Raw genomic sequence first — 22451 nt, forward strand, 5'->3', positions numbered from 1 at the left:
ACTCAATCTCTTTTCAATCCTGTAAGGTCTACTAAATTTTGCATTTAGTGAATCCCCTAGCACTGGTAATAAAACTAATACTTTCTCTCCAGAAACAAAACTACAAATTTTAGCCTTCTTATCTGCTTTCACTTTCATCACTTGCTGCGTTTTTCTGTTACTTGATATATATAACAGGTTCTACACAATTTGACTACATCCTTATGCAATCCTGGCCAAAGAAATACCACTATCTTTTCCTGTGTTTTCCTAATTCCTAAATGTTCCCCCACTGGAATTTCATAAGCAACCCTCAGAATCTCATTCCTATAACCTAATGGGATAACAATCTGATGCACCTCCCTCCAGCTTTCATTTGCTGAGACATAATCCGATCGCCATTTTCTCATTAATATTTTCCCTCGAGGATAATAACATATTGGAATACATTTTGCTTTGCTTTCTGAATAAGCTTCCTGATATGACTGTTTTAATTGCAGATAATTTTTTGTAACTCCACTAACCTCTTTGAGTTAAACACTTCAACTGAACTGTCCTGCATTCCTTCCTCCTGAACAATTTCGATTTGGATTTCAACACCTTTTTCTTGCCTTTGAACTGCTTGCATATCTTGTTTATTTTGTTCTTCCCTCTGGGCTTTTGATCTCATTATAGCACAATCAGGAAACAATCCAGGATGTTCGTTCTGTAGAACTTCTGTTGAAAACACCTCTACAGGCTGTTCAACTACCAGAGGCATCACCCACATTTGTGATCCAGCTATATCATTATCCAGAATAAATGGAATCTCTGAAATGGGCAATTTTTCCACCACTCCAACTATAACCTCACCATTCTTCAATTTGCTCTTTAAATTTACCTTCCACAACAGAATAGATTTAGCATCTCCATGAACCCCATTTATTATTACCTTCTCCTGAAACACTCCCCCTGAACAACAAATATCACTATCCCACAACATTAAGGATTGACTAGCCCCTGTGTCTCTTAAAATTTTCACATCTTTACCTACTCCACCCTGTACACATGGAAAGACTTTCCCTTCACACACAAAGTCTTTAAACATTTCTGCCACCTGCTCCTCTTGAGTAAATTGTGAACACATTCCCACTTCTTTACCTGCTTTACTTGTACACAACCCACTGATTTCTCCTGTGTCTGAACCTCAGAACCCACAGTAATTTTACTTCCAGAGCTTTTCTGTATCCCAATAATTCCTACAGATTTTCCTGCAACTTCCAAAACACTGCCTTCATGTGCCCCACTTTATTGTAATGAAAAGACCTCAATTTTCAAATGTCACTTCTAACTTCAGCACCTTCCTCTTTATTCTGAGAAAAAACTTCCTAGGGAGTTCCAGCTACTCCTTCTTTTCCCTGACTACCTGCCTTCCTTTCACCTTCCCACTTTTTATCCTTTTCCAATTTGAAAGGGTGATGGAATAAAGGTTTAACTCTATAAATTAAGTCATAATCATCAGCTATCTCTGCTACTTGCCTTACAGAATCAACCCTCTGTTCCTCCACGTGAGATCTCACTGCCAAAGGGATTGAATCTTTACATTATTCCAAAAGAATGATTTCCCTAAGAGTTGCACATGTTGTCTTGGTCAAAATTACTTTGTTTTACTATTTCAAACTCAATATAAGTTTGCCCAGGCTATTTCCTCATATTCCTAAATTCTTGCCTGTATGCTTCAGGAACCAACTCATATGCCCTCGAAAAAGCCTTTTTCACCGCATCATAATTCACCGACATTTTTTCTGAAAGCGAAGCATAAACCTCAAGCCCCCGCCTAATAAGTTAGATTGTAATAATAATGTCCAGTTTTCCCATGGCCATTTCATCCGTTTAGCTAGCTTCTCAAATGAAATAAAGAATGCTTCGATACCTGTTTCCTCAAAACTTTGGAAGAGATATAACTCCAGCTCCTGGACCATTTCTTCTTGGCCCCATTTTGTTTTCTGTGTGTTTCTTGAATTCTTCACTATTTTCCTTTCTGTAAATCTACTTAAATATCAATGAAGACATTTTACCTGCTGTTAATTTTGTTTCAGGTCTGTAACAATAAAAACCACTGTCACTGTCAGGAAGGTTGGGCTCCCCCATTTTGTGCTGTCAGAGGAATAGGTGGCAGCATCGACAGTGGACCTATGAATGTCACAACACCAGGTAATCATTTCAGTTATTTACTGTGTTGTTACTCATGGTCATTTTTCTCCCTGCTTTGTCTTTCTCTATGCTGCTCACCATGTGTTCTCCATCTGAGGTTACTGAACAGTTCCAGTCATTTTTCACATCACTGTTGGGGTTACAAGTTCCACCGACTGTGCACCTTCAATTTTCCAGGCTGGGAAGGCCTCTCTGAGCCATGTGGGAATATCGATCAGGCAGACAGGAATGTTTGAGGTGATCCATTTATTAACCTAACCCAGTTCAAATGAAACATCTCACCCCTCAAAGCTTCTCCCTGCATGCCAGAGTCCAAGCCTGTAATTGCTAGGCTTTTGCTTACATTCTTACAGCGAAACATCCCTGGACTTATTGCTGAACGTAGTAGAGGACAGTCACCGGGACGTCCTCTACCAGAGGCATGAAAGAAGGAGGCCCACCTGACTCACCAATCCTGCATGGGAGGCTGTCTCCAGGCTTGTGAGCACCAATTGTATTCACCAGAGGACAATACTGCAATGCAGGCAAAGGATGAATGACCTCATCTGCCCCACCAGGGTACCTCTTACACTCACCTCACTGAATGGGAACTGGGACATGGGCCTCACTGGCGAGGTCACACCATCCCTGTTACCCATGCGTATAAGAGCTCCTCACGGTGATACGGTGATGCCTCCCAGGCTCACTGCAGTCCATGTAGTGTGCAGGTAGAGAGTAGAAGGGTGACTGTGGGTCTCTGACCCTGCCACACAGAGCTCACATTGTGTTTTTGTGGTGGGGTGTCTTGGCGTAGAGGGCACCTGCAAGCTCAGAAGCAAAACTGGTGACTGTGGGTCTTAACTGCGTGAGCTCACTGCTCTGGAAGCTGCTGCCGACGAAGCCTCGTGGACTCCCTACAATGCAAGTATCACATGGCACACAGGGGGCCAGCGGGTTGTTGGGTAAGACAGGCAGCATGTGAATGCCGCTGCATCCCAATTGTACTCAAATCATCTTCTCTCACCCACAACAAGAAGACAGAGAGAGGACAGGAGGGGGCATGGCTGAACTCCGGAACCTCACTCAATGTGAGCAGCAACTGCCCAACAAGCAGGGGAGGATCGGGACCAATCATGTGCTGATGGTGAGGTCAGTGGGCGGCATCCATCCAGTAAGAAATTCTGATTGATGTCTTGACATAGAAACCTAAGGGTCATGGTTGGAAGCAGTCCATGGAGACACTCACTCTCTCCTCTCTCAATTACAGGTGCCAACAGGAAGAGGGTGAGGCCGGACCCTGAACCTGAGCCCAGCACCATCTCCATCTCGCAGAGGACTGAGGATGTTAGGGGAGATGAAGAAATTGTACCTGTAGAACCGGCACCGCAGTCACCTGCACCCTCCACCAGTCCAGAGACACGCACCTTGATGGGTGCTAAAACTAGTTCAGGCAATATCTCATATTCCAGTGGTCACTGCATGGACACGTGTCACAATAGGAGGAGCAGGGGCAGCCAAGGTCACTGGCACTTGGAGGATTGCTGAGGAAGAGGCCTCTACGAAGTCTGAGTCAGACAATGAACCTCCAGGAGTGGTCCTGGACAAGGTGTTAGAGATTCAGCAAGAGGCAGGAACATCAGGCAGGGATGTCAGAGGCCGGCACGTGAGGCGGAGGTGTCCATCCATCTGTTTTCTGATGAAGTGGTACTGACAGGTATGCACATTGAGGTCTCCATAGGGAGGATGGCGATGCCAAGGAGGACCTCATCCATCAGAATGCTCAGTTTCTGCCAGAGATACACTCAGACCTGCGCTCCATCGCTGTATCCATGGGCAAGGTTTTGCAAGGCTTGGCTATGTGTGAGGGGAACAGGGCACCTTGACCTCCCTCCAGGAGGTCAGGCAGGGGCCCTCGGGCACCCAAAGGGAAGAAAAGTGACAGATAGGCAGCCCAGGGACCACCACTCAGGACTCTGAGGGTGTCCGGCCCCTTCAGAATCCCCTTTGTCGGTAACTCCATTAACTTTCGCCTCTGCAGAGTGGGGGCAGCTGCACCAGGGCAGGAGACTCAAAGTAAGCTGGGCCTTCTAAGCCTCAAGGCTCCTGAGAACGCCCGCCAAAGTCATCCAAGACAACAGGGCCAACTGGTCAGCCGGCTGTGTCCACCGGTGCTGCAGATATCGGCCTAGCACTTAGCTGAAGTGGCAGGGAATTTAAGATTAAGAAGTTCTGATTTCACTGTGGTAACACAGGTGCACTGTTACTGTTCACACCGAGGATGTTACTTGTATCTTCTATAGTGAAGACCGGTGCAAAATACTTGTTTGATTCAACTGCCATCTCCTTATTTCCCACTATTAATTCTCCAGACTCATTTTCTATAGGACCGACACTCCTAACTAGCTTTCTCTCATACTCTAAGTTTCCCTCCTTTTAATCTTTTTGTCATTCTTTGCTCTTCTTTACATTCTGTCCAAGCTTCTGAGCTGCCACCCATCCTTGGACAATGACATGCTTCTTCTTTAAGTTTGATACTGTATTTAAATGTTTTAGTTAACCACGGATAGTATGTCCCTTGGAATTTTCCTTTCTCACTGGGATGTATCTATCCTGAGTTTTCTGAAATATCCCCTTAAATGTCTGGCACTCCATCTCTATTGATCTACCTCTTTACCTCATTTGCCAGTTCACTCTAGCTAGCTCTGCTTTCATGCCCTCATAATTGCCCTTATTTAAGTTTAGACCTCAAACTGAATGTAAAATTCAATCATAGTATGATCGCTGTGACCTAGGGGCACCTTCACTATGAGATCATTAATTAATCCTGGCTTGTTGCACCATATCAGATCTAGTATAGCCTGCTCTTTAATTGGCTCCAGAATGTGCTTCTCTCAGAAACTACCCCTAAAACACTCTATGAACTGTTCATCTGGGCTACCTTTGCCCATCTGCTTTTTCCAGTCTATATGTCGATTAAAATCCCCCATGATTATCACTGTACCTTTCTGACATGCTCCCATTTTCTCATCCTTCATATTCTGCCCTATTCTATGGCTTGTCAAGGGGCCTGTACACCACTCGCACAAATAATTTCTTGCCTTTATCATTTCTCATCTCAACCCAAACTATTTCTACATCCTGGTTTCCTGAACTTAGGTCATCCCTCTCTACTGTGTTAATGCCATAACTAATTAACAGAACCATCCCTCCACCTTTTTCTAACTCCATGTTCTTCCTAAATGCTATGTATCCTTTAATATTCAGCTCTCAACCGATGTCAGCCATGTCTCTGCAATGGCTATCAGATCGCATTTATTCATTTTTATTTGTGACCTCAGGTCATGGGCTGAATTTTGCCGTTGGTGAGCAGGGGGCGGGGCATGAAATGACGCGGGATGATGCTGGGCGGAACCCCCGATGTCATCCCGCCCCATTTAAATATTCAGGAAGGCGGCGGCACAGCAAAATCAGCTGCGGGCCCGCCGACCTGTCAATGGCCAATTGACAAGGATTGTTAAGGATTTTTTTTTTCTATTTTTAATGTTTGTACAGCTTTCAGTGATCTACCTGAGGCTGCACTTAGCCTCAGGGAGATTTGCGCTCTGTCGTGTGGATGTGTGGAAGGGCGCACTCTCACATTTGGGGAACCCCCCCCCCCCCCCCCCCCCCCCCCCCCCCCCTGCCAGCACAGGAAGTGCATAGCGCTTCCCACCGGGCGTCACACTGGGCCGGCCTTAATTGTCCCGCCCACTTAAAATGGCGGCGGGGCCCGCTTTTCCGGCGGGGATCGGATCCCCACCCACCGGAGATTGGGTTGGGCCCACCCCACCCGCCCGACAGGCAGAAAATTCTGCCCCATGTGTTTTATTATGAGAAAATGTGCATTCAGATACAGAGCCTTTAGTTTTATCCTTCTATTATTTTTTAACTCTGGCCTTACCTGTTAATGCAAGCTTTGTACTCTCTATCCCTTCCTGTCACATTTTGTTTATCATTTCCCAGACCTTTCTCTGTCATTTTGCCTCTATTCTTTGATTCACCATATCTTCCCAAATTTGGTCCCTTGCCTCCCTATTTAGTTTAAAACCTCTCTGCTTCCCTAGTCATGTGGCTCGCTGGAACACTGGTTGAGATGTAGACCATCCCAATGGTACAGATCTCACTTTCCCCAATACTGGTGCCAGTGCCCCATGTATCAGAACCCACTTCTCCCACACCAGTCTTTGAGCCATGTATTCATCACTCTAATTTTATTTGCCCTACGCCAATTTGCACATGGCTCAGATATTAATCCCGAGGTTATTACCTTTGATGTTCTGCTTCTTACTTTGGTGCCGACCTCCTGATACTGACAATGCAGAACCTCTTTCCTAGTTCTACCTATGTCATTGGTACCTACATGGATCAAGATGACTGGATCCTCCCCCTCCCAATGCAAGTTCCTCTCCAGCCCCAAGCAGATGTCCTGAACTCTGGCACCGGGCAGGCAACACAGCTTCCCTGATTCTAGCTCTTTGTTGTAGAAAACAGTGTCAAAGCCCCTCACTATACTTTCCCTTTCAACAGCATTCCTTTTTGCTCCCCCTACTTGAATGGCTTCCTGTACCACAGTGCCATGGTTGGTCAGCTCATCCAAACAAGCTGAAAGAGCCTCAGACCTGTTGCACAAAAGCAAAGGCTGAGGCTCCTGTGCTCCTGCCCTGTGGGTCCCCCTACCTGCCTCACCCACACTCTCCTGTCCCTGACCACTGACCAAATCAGAAGACCCTGTCATAAGAAGTGTGACTGCCTCCTGGTTCCAAGTGTCGCAGGTAGCTTTCCCCCTCTGTGATGTGCAGCAGTGTCTGCAGCTTAGCCTCCAGCTCAATAACTCTGAGCATGCTCTGCTTCATCAATGACCTTCCTTCCACAATAAGGTCAGAAGTGGGGATGTTCGCTGATGATTGCACAGTGTTCAGCCCCATTCACAACTCCTCAGATACTGAAGCAGTCCACTGTCGCTGGGTCAAAATCCCTTCCTAACAGCACTGTGGGTGTACCTACACTACATGGACTGCAGCGGTTCAAGAAGGCTGCTCACCACCACCTTCTCAAGGGCAACTAGGGACGGGCAATAAATGCTGGCCCAGCCAGCGAAGCCCCTCATCCCGTGAATGAATAACAAAAAAAAAGCCAAAAGTCTTCGAGCTGCAAACACTTACTGCAGACTTATTTGCCCTGATTCACAGTGACATGCAGGAGCGCCCACATGCTGCAGCTGTGACACAGCACCTATCCTGCAATCCTAAAAGTGTCTTTATTAACTACTTAGATTATTTTATTCAACAACTTATTTTCCTTTTTTTTATATATTTTATTAACCTTACCACTGGTTTGTATACTATTTTAAACCTTAGGAAGAGAATAGATCTTAAGCACTTAACAGATACTCACCAAAGAGCTAGCTTCTTCCCCTGTAGTAGAATAAGAACCAATTCCTGACCTCCAGCTCACAGAGGCTGAGCGTCAACTCACAGACACTTCCTCCTACTTCCCCCTGGACCATGACCCCACCACTGAACATCAAGCCATTGTTTCCAGGACTGTCACTGACCTCATCATCTCCTCTGGAGATCTTCCCTCCACAGCTTCCAACCTCATAGTCTCCCAACCTTGGATGACCTGCTTCTACCTCCTACCCAAAATCCACAAAGAGGACTGTCCTGGCAGACCGATCGTGTCAGCCTGTTCCTGCCCCATGGAACTCATTTCTTGCTATGTTGGCTCCATTCTCCCTTGTCCAGTCCCATCCCACCTACATCCACCATTCCTCTGACGCCCTACATCATATCAATAATTTCCAGCTCCCTGGCCTCAACCGCCTCCTCTTCACCTTGGACGTCCAATCCCTCTACACCGCCATCCCCCAGGATGGTCTGAGGTAAAAACAAAAAACTACAGATACTGGAAATCCAAAACAAAAACAGAATTACCTGGAAAAACTCAGCGGGTCTGGCAGCATCGGTGGAGAAGAACAAAGTTGACGTTTTGAGTCCTCATGACCCTTCAACAGAACTAAGTGAAAATAGGAGAGGGGTAAAATATAGGCTGGTTTAAAGTAGAGGGGGGCGCTTGGGGGAGAGAAGTAGGGGGGGTGGGTGGTGGTTGTAGGGACAAGCAAGCAGTGATAGGAGTAGATAATCAAAAGATGTCACAGACAAAAGAACAAAGAGGTGTTGAAGTTGATGATATTATCTAAAAGAATGTGCTAATTAAAAATAGGTGGCAGGACACACAAGGTACAGCTCTAGTGGGGGGGGGGGTGTGAAATAAGACTAAAAGGGCAGAAAAGGTATAGATTTAAAAATAATGGAAATAAGTGGGAAAAGAAAAATCTATATAAATTATTGGAAAAAACAAAAGGGAAGGGGAAGAAATAGAAAGGGGGTGGGGATGGAGGAGGGAGTTCAAGATCTAAAGTTGTTGAACTCAATATTCAGTCCGGAAGGCTGTAAAGTGCCTAGTCAGAAGATGAGCAGTCTCCTCTACATTGGAGAGACCATACGTAAACTAGGCAACCGCTTTGCAGAACACCTGCGGTCTGTCCGCAAGAATGACCCAAACCTCCCTGTCGCTTGCCATTTTAACACTCCACCCTGCTCTTGCCCACATGTCTGTCCTTGGCTTGCTGCATTGTTCCAGTGAAGCTCAACGCAAACTGGAGGAACAGAACCTCATCTTCCGACTAGGCGCTTTACAGCCTTCCGGACTGAATATTGAATTCAACAACTTTAGATCTTGAACTCCCTCCTCCATCCCCACTCTCTTTCCATTTCTTCCCCCTCCCTTTTGTTTTTTCCAATAATTTATATAGCTTTTTCTTTTCCCACCTATTCCCATTATTTTTAAATCTATACTTTTTATGCCCTTTTAGTCTTATTTCACCCCACCCCCACTAGAACTGTACCTTGTGTGTCCTGCCATCCATTCTTAATTAGCACATTCGTTTAGATAATATCACCCTCTCCTATTTTTACTTAGTTCTGTTGAAGGGTCATGAGGACTCGAAACATCAACTTTGTTCTTCTCCGCTGATGCTGCCAGACTTGCTGAGTTTTTCCAGGATGGTCTGAGGGCTCTCCGCTTTTTCCTCGAACAGATGTCCATTCCCCACGCACCACCACTCTCCTCCATCTGGCTGAACTTGTTCTCTCACTGAACAATTTCTCCTTAAACTCATCTCACTTCCTCCAAATAAAAGGTGTGGCTATGGGTACCCGCATGGGCCCCAGCTATGCCTGTCTCTTTATGGGGTATGTGGAACATTCCTTGTTCCAGTCCTACTCCGGCCCCCTTCCACAACTCTTTCTCCGGTACATCGATGATTTCTTCAGTGCTGCTTCATGCTCTCGTCGGGACTTGGAAAAATTTATTAATTTTGCTTCCAATATCCACCGCTCCATCACTTTCACGTGGTCCATCTCTGACACTTCCCTTCCCTTCCTTGACCTCTCTGTCTCCATTTCTGGTGATAGACTGTCCACCAATAACCATTACAAGCCTACCGACTCCCACAGCTACCTCGACTACAGCTCCTCACACCCAGCTTCCTGTAAGGACTCCATTCCATTCTCTCAGTTCCTTCGCCTCCGTCGCATCTGTTCTGATGATGCCACTTTCAAAAACAGTCCCTCTGACATGTCTTCCTTCTTCCTTAACTGAGGTTTTCCACCCACGGTGGTTGACAGGGCCCTCAACCATGTCCGGCCCATCTCCCGCGCATCCATCCTCATGCCTTCTCCTCCCTCCCAGAAACATGATAGGGTCCCCCTTGTCCTCACTTATCACGCCACCAGCCTCCGCATTCAAAGGATCATCCTCCGCCATTTCCGCCAACTCCAGCATGATGCCACCACCAAACACATCTTCCCTTCACCCCCACTGTCGGCATTCCGTAGGGATCGTTCCCTCCGGGACACCCTGGTCCACTCCTCCATCACCCCTACTTCTGAACCCCCTCCCACGGCACCTTCCCATGCAACCGCAGAAGGTGCAACACCTGCCCCTTTACATCCCCCCTCCTCACCGTCCAAGGGCCCAAACACTTCTTTCAAGTGAAGCAGCATTTCACTTGCACTTCCCTCAGTTTACTGCATTCGCTGCTCCCAATGCGGTTTCCTCTTCATTGGAGAGACCAAACGCAGACTGGGTGAGCGCTTTGTGGAACACCTGTGGTCTGTCTGCAAGCATGACCCAGACCTCTCTGTCGCTTGCCATTTCAACCCTCCACCCTGCTCTCATGCCCACATGTCCATCCTTGGCCTGCTGCATTGTTCCAGTGAAGTTCAACGCAAACTGGAGGAACAGCACCTCATCTTCCGACTAGGCACTTCACAGCCTTCCGGACTTAACAACTAGAGATCATGAACTCTCTCTCCCATCCCCACCCCCTTTCCGATCCTTCTTTTTTCTAATAATTTATATATTTTTTAAATATATTTTTCCATTTCCACCTATTTCCATTATTATTTTTAAACTTATTTCCATCCATTGTTTTATCTCCACCTTTTAGCCAATTTCAATCCCTTCCTCCTACCCCACCCCCACTAAGGCTATCTGTCACTTGTTTGTCCTGTTTTCTACCCTTAATGTCCCCATTAGCACATTCCTTAGATAATATCAGCACCGTCAACACCCCTTTCTCCCTTTGTCTATGACATCTTTGGCAATCTCTCCTTTGCCTCCACCTATCACTGGCCCTCTATCCAGCTCTACCTGTCCCACCCCGCTCAAACAGCTCATATTTCACCTCATTTCTATTTTTCTTTAGTTCTGATGAAGACTTGAAATGTTTACTGTGTTCCTCTCTGCAGATGCTGTCAGACCTGCTGAGTTTTTCCTGCTATTTTTGTTTTTGTTTCAGATTTCCAGTGTCCGCAGTATTTTGCTTTTATTGTAAGAACCAATTGATACCAGGTGAAAAAAACTAGAAAGGTCAAAGCAAAGGAGCACCTCCTTCCCCTCCTCACCTAACTCCCTTAATCACCTAACTCTCAGTATTCTGTTCAAAGTTGCTCTGAAGTGCCTGTATTTATGTTTCTCTGAAACTAAGGAGTTTAATTGATTCCAGTTATGGAAACATTGGTTTAAGCTGCTTTCCTTAATTAACTAACTGCAGCTGCTTTTCCAGCAGAGCTCTAACACACTGCTCAAGGCTGGGAAGATGAGAACTTAAACATCAAACTTCAGTTAAATGCTAAATACAAACAAAATTAGATGTTTAGAAAGACTTTAAGACTCCTATACTCACCTCGACTGCCAGCAATCAGATTAGATTGGGAAATAGTGAATGTAACTCTATTTAAAAAGGGAGGGAGATGGACAGCAGGAAGCGACAGGCCAGTTAGCTTAACATCTGTCAGAGGGAAAATGTTAGAAGCTATTATTAAAGACTTTATAGCAGGGTATTGAGAAAAATTCAAGGCCATCATTGTTCTTTGATGAAATAATATGTACAGTGCTTAGATTTGTGGAAGGCATTTGATAAGGTGCCACATCAAAGGTTATTGTGTAAAATAAAAGCTCGTGGTGTAGGGGGTAACATATTAGCGTGGATAGAAGATTGCCTGGCTAACAGGAAACAGAGAGTAGGCATAATTTTGTCATTTTCTGGTTGGAGGCTGTGACGAATGGTGTGCCACAGGGATCAGTGCTGGGGCCTCAACCTGTTACAGTTTATGTAAATGAATTGGACGAAGGGATCGAAGGGATGGTTGTTAAATTTGCTAATGACACAAAGATAGGTAGGAGAGTAAGTTGTGAAGAGGACATAAGGAGGCTACAAAGTGACATAGATAGGTTAAGTGAGTGGGCAAAGATCTGGCAGATGAAGTATCATGTGGGCAAATGTGAAATTGCCCATTCAGTTGGTCCATTCACCACCCTCTCCGTGAAAAAAATTCTTCTCACCTCTGTCTTAAATGGGTGACCCCTAATTTTTAAACAGTGGCCCCCAGTTCTAGATTCTCCCACAAGAGGAAACATGCTCTCCACGTTCACCCCTCGGGATCTTATAGGTTTCAATCACGTCACCTCTTCCAAATTTCAGTGGGTGACAGCCTAGCCTGTTCAATTTTTCTTCATAAGATATTCCAGTTATTAGTTTAGTAAACCTTCTCTGAACTGCTTGCAAAGCACCTGCACCCTTCCTTACAGGAGACTGATACTGCAGAATAAAAAAGAACAATGAAGAATGAAAAAAGAAGCTTATTATCAATATGGTGAGAGATTGCAGAGCTGTGAGATGCAGAGGGATCTGGGTGTCCTTGATTGTGAATGGTGAAAGCCTGGTGTGCAGGGTGCAACTAATTAGGAAAGCGAATAGAATGTTATCATTTATTGTGAGGGGAATTGATTACAAAAGTAGGAGGTTATGCTTCAGTTGTACAGGACACTGGTGAGGCCACATCTGGAGTGCTGTGTACTGTACTGGTCTCCTGTAAGGAAGGGTGTAGATGCTTTGGAAGCAGTTCAGAGAAGGTTACCTAAGTTAATATCTGGAATGGACAGATTTGTCTTATGAGTTTGAGTTCTACCAGGGCCACTCTGCTCCTGACCTTGGTTCAAACATGGACAGAAGAGTTGAACTCCCGTGGTGAGGTGAGAGTGACTACCCTTGACATCAAGGCAGCATTTGACCGAGTGTGGCATCCAGGAACTCTAGCAAAACTGGAGTCAGTGGGAATCGGGGGAAAACTCTCCACTGGTTGGAGTCTCACCTAGCACAAAGAAAAATGGTTACGGTTGTTTGAGGTCAATTTCCTCAGTCCTGGAACATTGCTGCAGGAGTTCCTCAGGGTAGTGTCCTAGGCCTAACCGTCTTCAGCTATCTTATAAATGGCCTTCCCTCCATCAGTAGGTCAGAAGTGGGGACGTTCTCTGATGATTGCACAATGTTCAGCACCATTCGCAGATCCTCAGATACTGAAGCAGTCCATGTCCAAATGCAGCAAGACTGGACAATATCCAGACTTGGGCTGACAAGTGGCAAGTAACATTTGTGCCAAATAAGTGCCAGACAATGACCATCTCCAACAGGAGAGAATCTAACCATTGCCCCTTGAAGTTCAATGGCATTACCATCACTGAATCCCTCACTATCAACATCTTGGAGCTTACAATTGACCAGAAACTGAATTTTACTAGCCATATAAATACTGTGGCTACAAGAGCAGGTCAAAGGCTAGGACTCTTGCAATGAGTAACTCACCTCCTGACTCCCCAAGGGAAGCTGAGAGCAGTTCCATGTTATCACTCTTGCTTGCCCACCCTGGCAGCACCATCGTCTACAGCTCCTGCCATCCCTTTCAGCATTCTGATTGGACCCTTAGCATCGGAGCCTGCTCACTGTCCTCAGCACATCTAGTAAAGATGCTTCTATTATCTTCCACAGCTACATCGCCAGAGACAACAGTGACAGAGCTTCAGACAAAAGCTGATGAGACTGTAGGTAAGAAAACTCACCCTAATAAACCTTTCAAATTTAATAAGCATTAAATATATGATTTTACCTACCAAATCTTGTCTACAATCCCATAACGATCTCTCTCCACACCCAACCTTACCTCAGTTCTGAATGACACTGACACTTGTAATATAAGGATCTGGCACATATAGGGTTAATGTGGGACTGAGTACAATACCCCCCACACAGCGATGTGAGAGAGCGCATGTCCAGCACCCAGGATCAGTCCAGTTTTGGACGGAGCTGTGTGTACCAGCGAGCATGGAGACAGCTCCTAGTTTGTACCCTTTACTGTATGTTGAAATGCAGATGAAGGACAAAAAAGTAATGCTGGGTTATCTGAAAAGATGAGATTTCAAATCAGGTTTGCTTTTTCAGGTGGACTCAGCAGGTCAGCAGGTTTGTGGGAGAGAGGGAAGGTTTGCTATTCCTCACTGATTCTGCAGTTATGACACTTGCGGATTACCTGAAATCTTTTGGACCAATAGCAGTTGATTTCTTAATAGCTTCCTCTTTGTTCCCCCTTGGCCAAGAAGCACAGAAAGGTGCCAGTTTGCCCACCAGAGGGCCAGTAGCTTTCCAATCCCAGTCACACCACTGGGAGAAGAGGCCACTTTTGACAGTTTAACAGACCAGGATCAGCCATCAAGTGGGAGACCCAGGAATTAAGGCAAGATGCCCAATCCGGAGGTCTCCAGCTGATGAGCTGGCTTTTATTGAGCAGCCACCGTGCATGGCTAATGCCCCCACCCCACCATCCCCCAACAATGCTGCTGGTACTCTACCCTTCATTGGCCACTTTAGGGCCTCAACTGACATCCAAGCATGAGGCTGACTTGACGTTCCCTGCCCGTGACTTATTCGGAGGGAGTTGAGTGTGCCGGCGCAAGACAGAATCCCACATTTATTCAGGATGCTTTTATTCCTTACTTTCCACAGCTACAACGGAGAAAAGTACCACAAAAGAGATTCAACAAGAGACTTCAGGTATGAAAACTCTCCCAATGAACCTCTCAAGCTCTTTCAAATTTAATAAGCATTAAATATATGATTTTACCTACCAAATCTTGTCTACAATCCCAGAACGATCTCTCTCCACACCCAACCTTACCTCAGTTCTGAATGACACTGACACTTGTAATATAAGGATCTGGCACAATTAGGGTTAATGTGGGACTGAGTACAATACCACCCACACAGCGATGTGAGAGAGCACATGTCCAGCACCCAGGATCAGTCCAGTTTTGGACAGAGCTGTGTGTACCAGCAAGCATGGAGACAGCTCCTAATTTGTACCCTTTACTGTATGTTGAAATGCAGATGAAGGACAAAAAAGTAATGTTGGGTTATCTGAAAAGATAAGATTTCAAATCAGGTTTGTTTTTTCAGGTGGACTCAGCAGGTCAGAAGGTTTGTGGGAGAGAGAGAAGGTTTGCTATCCCTCACTGATTCTGCAGTTATGACACTTGCGGATTACCTGAAATCTTTTGGACCAATAGCAGTTGATTACTTAATAGCTTCCTCTTTGTTCCCCCTTGGCCAAGAAGCACAGAAAGGTGCCAGTTTGCCCACCAGAGGGCCAGTAGCTTTCCAATCCCAGCCACACCACTGGGAGAAGAGGCCACTTTTGACAGTTTAACAGACCAGGATCAGCCATCAAGTGGGAGACCCAGGAATTAAGGCAAGATGCCCAATCTGGAGGTGCCCAGCTGATGATCTGGCTTTTAGACCATAAGACATAGGAGCAGAAATTAGGCCATTCGGCATATCGAGTCTGCTCCGCCATTCAATCATGGCTGATAAGTTTCTCAACCCCATTCTCCCGCCTTCTCCCAGTAACGTTTGATCCCCTTTCCAATCAAGAACCTATTTATCTCGGTCTTAAATACACTCAATGACCTGGCCTCCACAGCCTTCTGTGGCAATGAATTCCATAGATTCACCACTCTCTGGCTAAACAAGTTTCTCCTCATCTCTGTTCTAAAAGGTCTTCCCTTTACTGTGAGGCTGTGCCTTCGGGTCCTAGTCTCTCCTACTAATGTAAACATCTTCCCCACGTCCACTCTATCCAGGCCTTTCAGTATTCTGTAAGTTTCAATCAGATCCCCCCTTATCGTTCTAAACTCTATTGAGTATAGACCCAGAGTCCTCAAACATTCCTCATATGTTAAGCCTTTAATTCCTGGGATCATTCTCGTGAACCTCCTCTGGACCCTCTCCAGGGCCAGCACATCCTTCCTGAAATACGGGGCCCAAAATTGCTCACAATATTCTAAATGTGGTCTGACCAGAGCCTTATAAAGCCTCAGCAGCACATCCCTGCTTTTATATTCTAGTCCTCTCGAAATAAATGCCAACATTGCATTTGCCTTCCTAACAACTGACTCAACTTGCAAGTTAACCTTGAGAGAATCCTGGACTAGAACTCCCAAGTCCCTTAGCACTCCAGATTTCTGAATTCTCTCCCCATTTAGAAAATAGTCTATGCCTCTATTCTTCCCACCAAGGTGCATGACCTCACACTTACCCACGTTGTATTCCATCTGCCACTTCTTTACCCATTCTCCTAACCTGTCCAAATCCTGCAGCCTCCCCGCTCCTCAATAATACCTGTCCCTCCACCTATCTTTGTATCATCTGCAAACTTAGCCAGGATGCCCTCAGTTCCTTCATCTAGATCATTAATGTATAAAGTGAAAAGTTGTGGTCCCAACAATCTCCCCTGCAGAACTCCACTAGTCACTGGCCACCATCCTGAGAAGGACCTCCTTATCCCCACTCTCTGCCTCCTGCCAGACAGCCAATCTTCTATCCATGCTAGTACCTTGCCTCTAACACCATGGGCTCTTATCTTACTGAGCAGCCTCCTGTGCGGCACCTTGTCAAAGGCCTTCTGGAAGTCCAAGTAGATAACATCCATTGGCTCTCCTTTGTCTAACCTAATCGTTATCTCGTCAAAGAATTCTAACAGATTTGTCAGGCATGAGCTCCCCTTGATGAAACCATGCTGACTTTGCCCTATTTTACCATGCACTTCCAAGTATTCTGAAATCTCATCTTTAATAATGGATTCTAAAATCTTACCAACGACCGAGGTCAGGCTAATCGGCCTGTAATTTTCCGTCTTTTGCCTCACTCCCTTCTTAAACAGGGGGGTTACATTAGCGATTTTCCAATCCTCTGGAACCCTCCCTGACTCCAGTGATTCCTGAAAGATCACCACTAACGCACGCCTCCACTATCTCTTCAGCTATCTTCTTCAGAACTCTGGGGTGTAATCCATCTGGCCCAGGTGATTTATCCACCTTCAGACCTTTCAGTTTTCCTAGCACCTTCTCCTTGGTAATGGTCACCATACTCACCTCTGCCCCCCGACTCTCTTGAACTTTGGGGATGTCACTCGCGTGTTCCACCGTGAAGACTGACGCAAAGTACCTATTCAGTTCCTCCACCATTTCTTTGTTCCCCACTACTACTTCTCCAGCGTCATTTTCCAGCGGCCCAATGTCCACTTTTGCCTCTCTCTTATCCTTTATATATCTAAAAAATCTCTTGCAATCTTCTTTTATATTACTGGCTAGTTTACCTTCATATTTAATCTTCTCCCTCCTTATTTCTTTTTTAGTTGTCCTCTGTTGGTCTTTGTAGGCTTCCCAATCCCCTGGTTTCCCACTGCTCTTCGCCACATTGTATGCTTTCTCTTTAGCTTTTATGCTGTCCCTGACTTCCCTTGTCAGCCATGGTTGCCTCGTCCTCCCTTTAGTATGCTTCTTCTTCCTAGGGATGAATTTTTGCTGTGTCTCCCAAATTACTCCCAGAAACTCCTGCCATTGCTGTTCCACTGTCTTTCCTGCTAGGCTCATCTCCCAGTCAATTCTGGCCAGCTCCTCCCTCATGCCTCTGTAGTTGTCTTTATTCAATTGTAATACTGTTACATCTGATTCCAGCTTTTTCCTCTCAAATTGCAGGGTAAATTCTATCATATTATGGTCACTTCCTCCTAAGGGTTCCTTCACCTTAAGCTCCCTTATCAAATTTGCCTCATTACACATCACTAAATCTAGAATTGCCTGTTCCCTAGTGGGCTCCACCACAAGCTGCCCCAAAAAGCCATCTCGTAGACATTCCACAAATTCCTTTTCTTGGGATCCACTACCAACCTGATTTTCCCAGTCTACCTGCATATTGAAATCCCCCATGATCACTGTAACCTTGCCTTTCTTACACACTGTTTCTAATCCTGGTGTATCTTGTGCCCCACATCCTGTCTACTGTTCGGAGGCCTGTACAGAACTCCCATTATGGTTTTTTTACCTTTGTGGTTCCTCAACTCTACCCACACAGATTCTACATCATCTGACCCTGCATCATTTCTTGCTATCGATTTAATTTCATTTCTTACTAACAAAGCAACCCCACCCCCTCTGCCAAACTGCCTATCTTTTTGATGGAGTGTATATCCTTGGATATTTAGCTCCCAGTCCTGATCCCCATGCAGCCATGTCTCCGCGATGCCCACCACATCTTACCTGCCAATTTCAATCTGCGCCACAAGCTCATTTACCTTATTTCGTATACTGTGTGCATTCAGATACAACACCTTCAGTCCTGTATTTCCCATCTGCTTTCTCATTGTCATCCCTTTATCTGATGTGCTTGAAGTTAGATTCCTTGCCCTTTCCGAACACTCTGTCCTATTTTGTGTTCTGGAGACTTTAATAGCCTCTCCTGGGCTCTCCTTTCTTTTCAGTTTTTTCATAATTTTCCATGAAGTTGAATCCATCGCCCACACGCTAACCTGCTGCTTTGTTTCGCATTAGTCATACTTCTTGGAGTTATACACTTCCCTCCCGCTGCACTTTCTAGTTTAAAGTCCTGTTGACCACCGTATTTACCCTTTTCGCTAGAACATTGGTCCCAGATCGGTTCAGGTGGAGACAATCCCAACGGTACAGATCCTGCCTGTTCCAATACTGATGCCAGTGCCCCGTGAAATGGAACCCCTCTTTCCTGCACCACTCCTTTAGCCACGTGTTTACTTCCCTTATTCTCACGTCCCTATGCCAGCCACCCTGCATGGCTAATGCCCCCACCCCGCCATCCCCCAACAATGCTGCTGGTACTCTACCCTTCATTGGCCACTTTAGGGCCTCAACTGACATCCAAGCATGAGGCTGACTTGACGTTCCCTGCCCGTGACTTATTCGGAGGGAGTTGAGTGTGCCGGTGCAAGACAGAATCCCACATTTATTCAGGATGCTTTTATTCCTTACTTTCCACAGCTACAACGGAGAAAAGTACCACAAAAGAGATTCAACAAGAGACTTCAGGTATGAAAACTCTCCCAATGAACCTCTCAAGCTCTGTCAGATTTAATAAGCATTAAATATATGATTTTACCTACCAAATCCTGTCTACAATCCCAGAACGATCTCTCTCCACACCCAACCTTACCTCAGTTCTGAATGACACTGACACTTGTAATATAAGGATCTGGCACATATAGGGTTAATGTGGGACTGAGTACAATACCCCCCACACAGCGATGTGAGAGAGCACATGTCCAGCACCCAGGATCAGTCCAGTTTTGGACAGAGCTGTGTGTACCAGCGAGCATGGAGACAGCTCCTAATTTGTACCCTTTACTGTATGTTGAAATGCAGATGAAGGACAAAAAAGTTGGGTTATCTGAAAAGATGAGATTTCAAATCAGGTTTGCTTTTTCAGGTGGACTCAGCAGGTCAGAAGGTTTGTGGGAGAGAGAGAAGGTTTGCTATCCCTCACTGATTCTGCAGTTATGACACTTGCGGATTACCTGGAATCTTTTGGACCAATAGCAGTTGATTACTTAATAGCTTCCTCTTTGTTCCCCCTTGGCCAAGAAGCACAGAAAGGTGCCAGTTTGCCCACCAGAGGGCCAGTAGCTTTCCAATCCCAGCCACACCACTGGGAGAAGAGGCCACTTTTGACAGTTTAACAGACCAGGATCAGCCATCAAGTGGGAGATCCAGGAATTAAGGCAAGATGCCCAATCCGGAGGTGCCCAGCTGATGATCTAGCTTTTAGACCATAAGACATAGGAGCAGAAATTAGGCCATTCGGCATATCGAGTCTGCTCCGCCATTCAATCATGGCTGATAAGTTTCTCAACCCCATTCTCCCGCCTTCTCCCAGTAACGTTTGATCCCCTTTCCAATCAAGAACCTATTTATCTCGGTCTTAAATACACTCAATGACCTGGCCTCCACAGCCTTCTGTGGCAATGAATTCCATAGATTCACCACTCTCTGGCTAAACAAGTTTCTCCTCATCTCTGTTCTAAAAGGTCTTCCCTTTACTGTGAGGCTGTGCCTTCGGGTCCTAGTCTCTCCTACTAATGGAAGCATCTTCCCCACGTCCACTCTATCCAGGCCTTTCAGTATTCTGTAAGTTTCAATCAGATCCCCCCTTATCGTTCTAAACTCCATTGAGTATAGACCCAGAGTCCTCAAACATTCCTCATATGTTAAGCCTTTCATTCCTGGGATCATTCTCATGAACCTCCTCTGGACCCTCTCCAGGGCCAGCACATCCTTCCTGAAATACGGGGCCCAAAATTGCTCACAATATTCTAAATGTGGTCTGACCAGAGCCTTATAAAGCCTCAGCAGCACATCCCTGCTTTTATATTCTAGTCCTCTCGAAATAAATGCCAACATTGCATTTGCCTTCCTAACAACCGACTCAACTTGCAAGTTAACCTTAAGAGAATCCTGGACTAGAACTCCCAAGTCCCTTAGCACTCCAGATTTCTGAATTCTCTCTCCATTTAGAAAATAGTCTATGCCTCTATTCTAACTACCAAAGTGCATGACCTCACACTTCCCCACGTTGTATTCCACCTGCCACTTCTTTGCCCATTCTCCTAACCTGTCCAAATCCTGCAGCCCCCCCGCTCCTCAATACTACCTGTCCCTCCACCTATCTTTGTATCATCTGCAAACTTAGCCAGGATGCCCTCAGTTCCTTCATCTAGGTCATTAATGTATAAAGTGAAAAGTTGTGGTCCCAACAATCTCCCCTGCAGAACTCCACTAGTCACTGGCCACCATCCTGAGAAGGACCCCCTTATCCCCACTCTCTGCCTCCTGCCAGACAGCCAATCTTCTATCCATGCTAGTACCTTGCCTCTAACACCATGGGCTCTTATCTTACTGAGCAGCCTCCTGTGCAGCACCTTGTCAAAGGCCTTCTGGAAGTCCAAGTAGATAACATCCATTGGCTTTCCTTTGTCTAACCTAATCGTTATCTCGTCAAAGAATTCTAACAGATTTGTCAGGCATGAGCTCCCCTTGATGAAACCATGCTGACTTTGCCCTATTTTACCATGCACTTCCAAGTATTCTGAAATCTCATCTTTAATAATGAACTCTAAAATCTTACCAACGACCGAGGTCAGGCTAATCAGCCTGTAATTTTCCGTCTTTTGCCTCACTCCCTTCTTAAACAGGGGGGTTACATTAGCGATTTTCCAATCCTCTGGGACCCTCCCTGACTCCAGTGATTCCTGAAATATTGCCACTAATGCCTCCACTATCTCTTCAGCTATCTCCTTCAGAACTCTGGGGTGTAATCCATCTGGTCCAGGGGATTTATCCACCTTCAGACCTTTCAGTTTTCCTAGCACCTTCTCTTTGTTAATGGCCACCATACTCACCTCTGCCCCCCAACTCTCTTGAACTTTGGGGATGTCACCCGCGTGTTCCACTGTGAAGACTGACGCAAAGTACCTATTCAGTTCCTCTGCCATTTCTTAGTTCCCCACTACTACTTCTCCAGCGTCATTTTCCAGCGGCCCAATGTCCACTTTTGCCTCTCTCTTATCCTTTATATATCTAAAAAATCTCTTGCAATCTTCTTTTATATTACTGGCTAGTTTACCCTCATATTTAATCTTCTCCCTCCTTATTCTTTTTTAGTTATCCTCTGTTGGTCTTTGTAGGCTTCCCAATCCCCTGGTTTCCCACTGCTCTTCGCCGCATTGTATGCTTTCTCTTTAGCTTTTATGCTGTCCCTGACTTCCCTTGTCAGCCATGGTTGCCTCGTCCTCCCTTTAGTATGCTTCTTCTTCCTAGGGATGAATTTTAGCTGTGTCTCCCGAATTATTCCCAGAAACTCCTGCCATTGCTGTTCCACTGTCTTTCCTGCTAGGCTCATCTCCCAGTCAATTCTGGCCAGCTCCTCCCTCATGCCTCTGTAGTTGCCTTTATTCAACTGTAATACCATTACATCTGATTCCAGCTTTTTCCTCTCAAATTGCAGGGTAAATTCTATCATATTATGGTCACTTCCTCCTAAGGGTTCCTTCACCTTAAGCTCCCTTATCAAATCTGCCTCATTACACATCACTAAATCTAGAATTGCCTGTTCCCTAGTGGGCTCCACCACAAGCTGCTCCAAAAAGCCATCTCGTAGACATTCCACAAATTCCTTTTCTTGGGATCCATTACCAACCTGATTTTCCCAGTCTACCTGCATATTGAAATCCCCCATGATCACTGTAACCTTGCCTTTCTTACACACTGTTTCTAATCCTGGTGTATCTTGTGCCCCACATCCTGTCTACTGTTCGGAGGCCTGTACAGAACTCCCATTATGGTTTTTTTACCTTTGTGGTTCCTCAACTCTACCCACACAGATTCTACATCATCTGACCCTGCATCATTTCTTGCTATCGATTTAATTTCATTTCTTACTAACAAAGCAACCCCACCCACTCTGCCAAACTGCCTATCTTTTTGATGGAGTGTATATCCTT

General features: G+C 45.6%; 1 protein-coding gene across 3 annotated transcripts in view; it reads left to right on the forward strand.

The window, feature by feature from the left end:
* The window catches only part of LOC121279949 (disintegrin and metalloproteinase domain-containing protein 12-like), a 375022-nt gene that overhangs the window by 291171 nt on the left and 61400 nt on the right, over positions 1 to 22451 (forward strand). For all 3 annotated transcript variants that reach the window (XM_041191570.1, XM_041191551.1, XM_041191560.1), the window contains 4 exons: positions 2058 to 2172; positions 13583 to 13639; positions 14594 to 14641; positions 18937 to 18984. In XM_041191570.1, the coding sequence (XP_041047504.1) occupies positions 2058 to 2172; positions 13583 to 13639; positions 14594 to 14641; positions 18937 to 18984 (268 nt within the window). The remainder of the gene's footprint in view (positions 1 to 2057; positions 2173 to 13582; positions 13640 to 14593; positions 14642 to 18936; positions 18985 to 22451) is intronic.

This window comes from Carcharodon carcharias, chromosome 1, assembly GCF_017639515.1.
Source record: "Carcharodon carcharias isolate sCarCar2 chromosome 1, sCarCar2.pri, whole genome shotgun sequence".
Classification (NCBI taxonomy): Eukaryota; Metazoa; Chordata; class Chondrichthyes; order Lamniformes; family Lamnidae; genus Carcharodon; species Carcharodon carcharias.